The 9,538-nt window shown below is 39.2% G+C and overlaps 1 protein-coding gene across 1 annotated transcript in view; it reads right to left on the bottom strand.

Annotated features, from left to right (window-relative positions):
- Positions 1 to 1,578: 1,578 nt before the first annotated feature.
- LOC102811277 (chromosome unknown open reading frame, human C12orf50) overlaps positions 1,579 to 9,538 on the bottom strand; it is a 67,913-nt gene continuing 59,953 nt past the window's right edge. Inside the window, exons 12-13 of the mRNA XM_006870702.1 lie at positions 7,610 to 7,702; positions 1,579 to 1,759 (exon numbers count right to left, since the gene is read on the bottom strand). Of these exons, the coding sequence (XP_006870764.1) occupies positions 1,734 to 1,759; positions 7,610 to 7,702 (119 nt within the window). The 3' untranslated portion in view covers positions 1,579 to 1,733. The remainder of the gene's footprint in view (positions 1,760 to 7,609; positions 7,703 to 9,538) is intronic.

The following is a 9,538-nucleotide window of genomic DNA, read 5'->3' on the forward strand; positions in this document are numbered from 1 at the left end:
GATTGCATGGCATATCATCATTGCATTAATCCTCTCCTATGGCCTTGGGAGCATCACAGCCCTGAATTTCACTATGCTCAGGGCTCATTTGTGGCTTGTGCCTGTGCCATTCGCTGTTCTGATTTGGTTATATGATGAGGTGTGAAAACGTCTCATCAGACCTTACCTTGGAGGTTGGTGGGATAAGAACATGTATTATTAAGATCATCTTTTCCCCTTATATCTCCCAACTGCACGTTGATGATGTTCTTCATCTTTTGACCATCAGCTGCAAGATCATTTAGGCATGGGATGCCATCAAAATTCATACCAGAAAAGGAAGAAAACCATATGAAAGACATTCAACTAATGTTTTGTGCTTTAAAGCTGAGATTCAACTGTTTGTATTTAGTGTGGGAAGAGAGGATGTGTAGATGTACATAAATGTCAAGTCTTGTGTAATCCCTCCACCCAAAATATAATGTGTCTCAAAGTCTTAGGGAAGTTCTGTTGTTGTTGTTTAATACCATCAAGTTGGCCCCGACTCACAGTAACCCCTGTATAAGGTTTCCAAAGAGCAGCTATTGGTTTAGAACCATCAACCAATACAACAACTGGTTAACAGTCTAGTGCTTATCATACAGCACCACAACAGGATTCCTAAGCATTAATAAACTCAGGAGTATAAATACTACAAACTCAAAAAACAAACAACAACAACAAAACAAAAAAAAACCTCATCATTTGAAAAGCCGTGTATATTTCTTTCATACTTGTGACATTTCAAGAATAAATTGTGCCTTTCCACTTTTGGTTCACGTTGAAATAAAAAGTTAAAATTAAAATAAATTTTAAAAAATTGAAATAAAAATGTGTTATTCAAAACACACAAAATAAATAAGTACAAGATAATTATACTAAACAAGTACAAAAGAAGTGGAAATAATTAAGCTTTTAAGCATTTAAATTTCTGGAGTTATTAAGCCTCAAAACTTTAACATGTCTTTTGGGATGTCATGTATTAATTTACTTTCTTTTCCTTAAACCCATTTTTTCTACATTATGATCAAAACATTTTTTTCCATAGGAGGAAAATGTTTCAGTTTTGAATGTAGCACATCTCAGCAGACGATTCTATAGCTGCCAATTAAAAGACATTATTCACAAGTGTCCTGCATAATAAACCAACCTTTGTCTCTTCCTAGAATACATCAAAGTGTATGTTTTCTATTAGAATTCCTCTAACGTACTCATCACCAAACTGCAACACTGAGGCTTCACTGAATTTGGTTACACTTCATCTGTTTGTCACTGAAGGCTCAACTAAAACTATAAAAGATAAAATAAAGAAAAAGTGAGGTTTCTTCCAAAAAGACTATTCCATAATAAAGATCAATAGCATGTTTTTACTCCTCAATCTGTGCAATCTAACTTGGTTTACAATTAAATAATGACTTTAATTGACAAACTTTTAAATTTTATTAAACATTTGTGACAATGGCATCCAGTGAATTCCAGACCTATATAAAAACACAAGCAGCTGTTCGTAATTTGCATTTTATCAGTTTTGAAAGAGCGCAATGTACTTCCTGCATCTTATTTTCAGAATTTGCATTTTATCATCTTTGACTATCCAGTATATAGTATGGAGTACTTGAAAATCTCATTCTTTGAATTTTCATTTTTGATTGTAAATCAGATGATGTCTGGCACTTTTCTCTTTTCCCATTTTTCTCTTCTCTGAACCTTCCTGTTTACTTGCTCCCATTTCTTCTTGGCTCTAATGAGAAAAGACACAAAATGTTTATCTCAATTGTTTAATTTTTCAGCATTCTTCAGGATACCATCATTTCCCATTTCTTGTGCTGATTTGTATACCACAAATCTAAAGGCAGACAGAAACTATGCTCACCTTTTTAACCTCATAAATTTTCAAAATGCCACTCTAACTCTAACTCTTTCAGATGTTTAGCATGCTTTGAATTTGGACAGAGGGGAGGAAAGGAGTGAAATAAATATTATAAATAAGCTTCCACGGTGGGTGACCCAGAATAAACATTCCATCGCAGGGAGACACACCTACAAGCTATACCCCCCTAGCTCTAGTCCCACCAGCTATATCCTTATCTCTGGTACCCTCAAGCTCTTACCCCTTAATTCCCACACTTGCATTTCCATGCCACTGGAGTCCTCATGTGGCGCTGTGGGTTAATGCACCAGACTGCAAAGTCATTTGAACTGCAAGGTTGGTGGTTCAAGCTCACCAACTGCTCCTCGAAAACCCTATACAGGGTCACCATGGGTCAGAATCCACTCGATGGCACTTAACAACAACAACATCTTCATGACATCTGTTTTGGATCAAACTGTGTTTCCTAAGAAGATTTGTTGAGCATGACTTTGTTTATAAGGTCTTTGAAGATGTTATCAGTTAACATGAGGTCATACTAGAGTAGGGTGGGTTTTAGTCCAATACGAATGGTGTCCTTATAAAAGAGACAGAAGGCAGAGACACAGTGGTAGGACCATCATGTGTGGAATCAAAAGAACATCAAAGGTTACCAGTCATCACCAGATGTTGGGAAAGAGTCGTGGAATAGATTATGTCTCAGAGCCAACACAAAGAATCAATATGACCCACATCCTGATTCTGAACTTTTAGCCTCCAGTACTTTATTTGAGATAATAAATGTCTGTTTTTATACGTCACTTAATTTATGCTATTTTGTTGGGGGGGCAGTTCTGGAAACCTAATACTGCATCCAGCAACTTCATCCCCAAAGGCTCCTCAACCATTCACACTTGTGTAGTCTTGGATCCCAGAGCCTTAGAGAAATAGTCTAGTGACACCTTGTCTCTTTCCTGTGCCCGTCTACCTGTTCCTGGGGAAAGGTTAAAACTGATGCTTTGTGTCCTAAAACAAGGAATAAATTGGGAGGAAACGCAAGCTAATCTTTCGCTTCCTATTCTGTGGTGACAATAATGATTAGGAAGGATAAAAGTGGAGGAGTTAGAAATCCCAATCAAAAGCATAGACAAATAAGAAAATTGACTTCATTTTGTTATGTTGTTGTTGTTGTTAAGTGCCGTCGAGTCGGTTCCGACCCATAGCGACCCTGTACAGAGTTTCCGAGGCTATAAATCTTTATGGCAGCAGAAATCCTCATCTTTCTCCCGCGGAGCGGCTGGTAGTTTCGAACTGCTGACCTTGTGGTTCACAGCCCGATTCTTAACCACTACACTACCAGAGCTCCTTTTGTTATGTTGTTGTTGTTGTTGTCAGGTGCCATTGAGTCAGAACCGACTCATAGCGACCCTATGCACAGCAGAACGAAACAATGTCTTATCCTGGGCTAACCTCACTACCGCTGCCACACTTGAGTCCATCAATGATGCCACCTGGCCAATCCATCTCGTTAGGGGTCTTCCTCTATTTCTCTGACCCTCCACCTCACCCAGCATGACATCTTCTCCAGCGACTGTTTCTTCTGGACAATATGTCCAAAGTATGAGAGACAAAGCTTAGCCATCCTGGCCTCCAAGGAGCACTCTGGCTGCACTTCTTCCAAAACAGATCTATTGGTTCTTTTGGCATTCCATGGCACTTTCAGTATTCTCCTCCAACACCACAACTCAAAGGCATCAATTCTTCTACGATCTTCCTTATTCACTGTCCAGCTTTCGCATCCATATGAGGCTATTGAAAACACCAAGGCCTGGGTTCAGGCGCACCTTAGTCCTCAAGCTGACATCTCTGCTCTTCAATACTTTAAAAAGTTCCTGTGCAGCAGATTGCTATTTAATTTCTACTCTAAGTCCCCATTCTACCCAATGTAGAAAACTTATCCAGTACTTTGCACATAAAACCAAGACAATTCAGTGATTTCTTATTCACTTCACATTTATATTTCAGTCACATTCAGATTATAAATTCTTTCTTGGGTTTCTGTCTCTCTCCTACCTACCTGCTGTTGATACTAAGGTCTGAGGTCAGGACAGGGCAGAATGGTTGCTGGTGTGGGAAGCTGGGAAGAAAATATTATTTCAGTTATCTTGATATGTCTATGTCCTGCGCTGGGCTCTAATTCCAATTTAATAGTATCCTAAATAACCTAGTCTCAAACTTTAATGTACATCTTAATCTCCTAGAAATGTTGTTAAAATGCAGATTCTGATTCACTAGGCCTGAGATGTTGATCCTGTATTTGTACCAAGCTCCCAGCAGTCATGGTATAGGTCGTGCTGTAAGATAAGCAGTGCAGTGGACTGCTAACTGCAAAGTTGGTGGTTCAAACCCACTAGTCACTCCTTGGAAACCCTATACAGGGTCGCTATGAGTTGGAACTGACTTGAGGGCACTTAGCATCATCAACCGAGCTCACAGATATTGTCGTTGCTCTGGTCCTTAAATCATACTCAGTAAATAGGATTAATCAGTGAATGTTGGTTCCATTCCTACTAGGCTTTCTGGCAAAAGCATTCTACTGAGATTGCAAAGAAGTCCTCCACCAATAAGTCCCGAGTGCAAATCTACCTTTCTACTGCATATCCCTTTGTTGTTGTTTTAAGTGCCATCATAGCGACCCTGTATAGGGTTTCCAAGGAGCAGCTGGTGAGATTGAACCACTAACCCTGTGATTCAAACTGAACTTGCACTAAAGGGCTTATCCTACAGCACACCACATTTTGAGTTGTTGTTAAGTACTGTTTAATCAGTTCTGACTCATAGTGATCTTGTATAGGGTTTCTGAGGAGCAGCAGGTAAGCTTGGACCACCGACCTTGTGATTGAAACTGACCTTGCAGTCCAGCACATTAGCACACAGCAAAACACTTTAGTCCCAGCCAAAAGACCTGAGCAGGCAGATATGCTGGTCCTCTCTTCCTGAAATCCTCACTTGAGGCCTATAGGAATGTTTGATGCCCTACCATACAAAGTTAAAGCTCAGAAAACTCAAAAAGTTGTCTCCAGCCCTCTTATGCCTAGACATGACTAAACCTCTCTCCCCCACCCCCACCCCTAAGTTCTATCACCAGATGGCACTGGGAAATTCTCCTCAATTTCTTTGTCTCTAGATTGCAGCTGGAAGATAGATCCTCCACATGCTCAGATTGTTCCAAATTTCTAAGGGACTTCTATCCTCTCCCTGGGACTTAGTACAGCTGGCAGTAATGGAAAGACAGAAGGGGATTTGCACTGAATAAATGGCTCCACACTGAAGGTTGTCTATTGCTGAATCTTCCTCAATTCCCAGATTGGAAGAAACAAAGCAATTTTGCCAGCTCATATCTCCCATCAAACTTTTCTGTGCATATATGGATGGTGCACATTGTGTGTTCTGAAGTGATTCATCCTCCTTACAAATCCTTCCATGGTTCGTGTGTAACTATCTGGATGGGAGGGAAGCAGGCTTCTGGGAAACAAGTGGAGTCACTGGGACAGGGTCAGGAGTGAGGACTACATCCTTTAATACTCCAAAACTCATCTTGCCCACAAGGACACCATAGGAGAAAATTTCTAATTTCACTCCTGAATTTTTGCTCACTCTTCCCACCCCACTCCTAAAATTACATGTTAAAATAAACCTCACATTAAAATAAAATACAGTCAAATAACATTTTAGCAAAGCTCTTTTGTAGTAGTGACCCTGCTGGTATTTAAAATACCCGTGGCATAGCATCCAGAATCACAGCAACTCACAAGCTACCACAGTACGACAAACAGATAGACGAAAGGTGTTGAAGAGCAAAGATGTCAGCTTGAGGACTAAGGTGTGCCTGACCCAAGCCATGGTATTTTCAATAACCTCATAAGCATGCGAAAGCTGGACAGTGAATAAGGAAGACCGTAGAAGAATTTATGCTTTTGAGTTATGGTGTTGGAGGAGAATATTGAAAGTGCCATGGGCTACCAAAAGAACAAAAAGATCTATGTTGGAAGAAGTGCAGCCAGAGTGTTCCTTGGAGGCCAGGATGATCAAACTTTGTCTCTCATACTTTGGACATATTGTCAGGAGGGACCAGTCACTGGAGAAGGATATCATGTTTGGTGAGGTGAAGAAGGGTCAGAGAAAAAGAGGAAGACCCCCAGCGAGATGGGTTGGCAATACAGCAGCATCAATGGGCTTAAGTGTGGCAACAATTGTGAGGTTGGCCCAGGACCGGGCAGTGTTTCGTTCTGTTGTGCATAGGGTCGCTATGAGTTGCTACAGACTCAATAGCACCTAACAACAACAACAACAAAACTGTAGTAATGATTTGGGAAAGGATTGCAGTAGAAACTTGGAAAACGACAGGGATTAAAACAAACAAGGAGTCTTAGTATGGTGTTGTGGATTAATGTGATGGACTGCAAGGTCAGTTTGAACCACAAGGTTGGCAGTTTAAGCTCACCAGCTGCTCCTTGGAAATCCTATACAGGGTCACTATGAGCCAGATTAACTAAATGGCACTTAACAACAACAACAAAAAAACCCCAAACAGTTGCCCCCAGTATATGAATATATATATACACAGGTAACCAGACCGAGTCAGAGCTGCCACTACAAAAGGTTTGGAGAGACACTGTTTTAGAAGATGATCAGCTCTTTTTTGGAAAAAGGGATGTTTCTAGTCTGGGCCTGCTCTGGTTAATTCTGAAATCTATAGCTTTTCAGGGATTTTAGGCCGGATCTCCCTATCTGGAACTTTTTCAAAATGGATTAGCTTTCTGAGAAATATATGAAACCATTTCATTCTCTGTGGTTTTGTAATCCTCTTGTCAGCCCAGGGCAAACTGGGAGAAAACATCAAGCTTTAATCAAAAGAGCAACCGAACGTCCAGCATACCACAAGCCTCTACTCTGGGCAGGTTCCCAGGATCCCCATGACCTCCCAGAAGATTGACCATAACAAACTTCTTGGCCTGGAGACCTCATCTTGAGATGAGATTAGCCTGCATCAGCCAATATTTGTCCAATAAATACGTGGTAAGGTGTGGGACTGTGGGTTAATGCACTGGACTGTAAGGCTGGTTTGAACTGAAAGGTCACTGGTTCAAGCTCCCCAGCTGTTCCTAGGAAACCCTATACAGGGTCACTGTGAGTTGCAACTGACTTGATGGCACTTAACAACAACAGGGCTTTAATATTTTGCAGGGAATTTTTTTTTTTTTTTTAAGTTAAGTGACCTTATGTGTGAGAGACACACTTTTTAAAATAAAATTTATTTTATTTTTGCTTTTTTTGAGATAATAAACAGCAAAACATTCACAGATTCAACCATTTCTAATTCTGCATTTCAGTGACATAGGAATACCATTTTATACATTTGCTACAATTTGCAGTTCAGCAAGGAATGCATCTTAACATATTATATAACTGCTGCAACTACTATACTTGTTTCTAAGGACAAAAGTGTACCAAAAGTTTTTCTGGTCATTCATAAAACTAGTAAAGGACGCACAATAAAACAAGAGAAAAATTAAATTGCTCACTGACAAGAATTCTACTAAATTCCAAGTAACTAAGTATGCATATATATATATATCCTAAAATATTACTCATTTTATGATTTTTCTAAAATGTTTCATGAACTTAAAAACTTTTCATTTTCATAACTTAGTAACATTAAAATAACTAGCAAATATTTACCTGTATATATCTTTTCCGTTTTTGAATATGTTTTTGAAAAAGGAATTCTTTTTCGCCAGGCTGAACCATTATAAGATGCTGATGTATATTTGTCTGAGGAGGAAAAAAATGGAGAATGAAATGAAATAATTCAAAAATAATATTCTGAGGATGTTTTAAAGTCGAACATTTTTTCCATGGATTAAGCTATTCTCTAAGTAATTCATTTTACCATTCCAAAGCCGAAGGAAGTACTAGAAATACAAGTGTGTTTATTAAGGCCATTTAATTACCATTGAACATAATTAGAGATTTCTTAATTGACTGTCCACGTCCTCAAATAAAGCTCTCTCTCCCATGAGGCTAGGCTAGCAAAGAATGTGATCTCTGAATGCAATCAAAATATCTAATTGTCTAGTTTTATCATGATTTTATATACCATTTGAATATTTGTAACATTAAAAGAATAAAACCAAACCTATAAACTGCAGCCCAATTTTCCTATTCCTTCCATTAAGTGACTTTCATGAATATAGTGACGGCTGTGGCTCAGTGAACCCACTGCCTCAGGAAACCAAAGGAACTATATACAAACTTTGTCCTTAAATGTTTACTGACCTCTTACATCTCTATATTTGAATTTTTATCTAACAAGATTATATTTTGTGTTTTTACATGTTACTATGCATCTAAAGGAGTTCTGGTGTGGCACTGTAGCATAAAGCACTGGACCCCAACGTCAGTTTGAATAACACAGTCGATGGTTCAAACTCATCAACCACTCCTCAAAAACCGTATACAGGGGCACTGAGCTGGAATCGACTTGACAGCACTTAATAACAAAAACAACACGTAGCCAGTAATGTATCAACAGTGTATTACACTGGGCAAATCTACTGCAAAAGACCTCTTGAAGGTGTTAAAGAGCAAATATGTCACTACTTTGAGGACTAAGGTGTGCCTGACCCAAGCTGTGGTATTTTCAATTGTCTCATATTCATGCGAAATCTAGACAATTGAGTGGAGAAGAATGGATACAGCTGAATTGTGGTCTTGGTGAAGAATGTGAAAGTACCAGGGACTGCCAGGGAACTAACATATCTGTTTTGGAAGAACACCAGAAAACTCCTTGGAAGTAAGGATGGTGAGACTTCATCTCATAAACTTGGGACATTTTATCAGAGGGACCCCGTTCGTTCTTGGAGAGGACATCATACTTGGTAGAGTGGATGTTTATCAAAAAGACAAAGATCTGCTATGAGATGGAATGACACAGTGGCTGCAACCATGGGCTCAAACAACAACTGTGAGGATGGTACAGGACCAGGAAGGGTTTTTTTGTTGCACATAGGGTTGCTATAAGTCAGAACCAATTCAAAGGCACCTAACAACACGTAGGTGTAGTTCTCAAAGTATACTCCAAATAACACTGAGGATTTACTTGTATTTTTCTCTTTATTGGCACTTGCACTAATGTTGCAAAAGCAATGATGAGTAAAACTGCTGATACCTCAACACAAATTTCGATATTGACAATGAACTGTTCTAGAAATATTGCATTCATATAGCCATACACAGAGAGTAAAATAATAACAATATAAAGCCAGCCTCGCTTAAGAATATCTTTATTATTGTTGTTGTTGTTGTTGTTGTTAAATGCTGTTGAGTCAGTTTGAACCCATATCGACCCTGTATAGGGTTTCCGAGGAGCAACTAGTGAGTTTAAACAACTGACCTTGCAGTTCAAACAGCTTTGCAATCTGAAGCATTAACCCACAGCACCACACCCGAAATCCAAGAATAACCTTATTTACCTAATAATAATATAAAGCCAGTATCACTAAAGAATACCCTTGTTGTTGTTGTTGTCAGGTGCCATCAAGTCGGAACTGACTCATAGCGATCCCATGCACAGCAGAACGAAACAATGTCCGATCCTGGGCCAACCTC

Source organism: Chrysochloris asiatica, unplaced genomic scaffold, assembly GCF_000296735.1.
Source record: "Chrysochloris asiatica unplaced genomic scaffold, ChrAsi1.0 scaffold00149, whole genome shotgun sequence".
In the NCBI taxonomy this organism is placed as follows: domain Eukaryota; kingdom Metazoa; phylum Chordata; class Mammalia; order Afrosoricida; family Chrysochloridae; genus Chrysochloris; species Chrysochloris asiatica.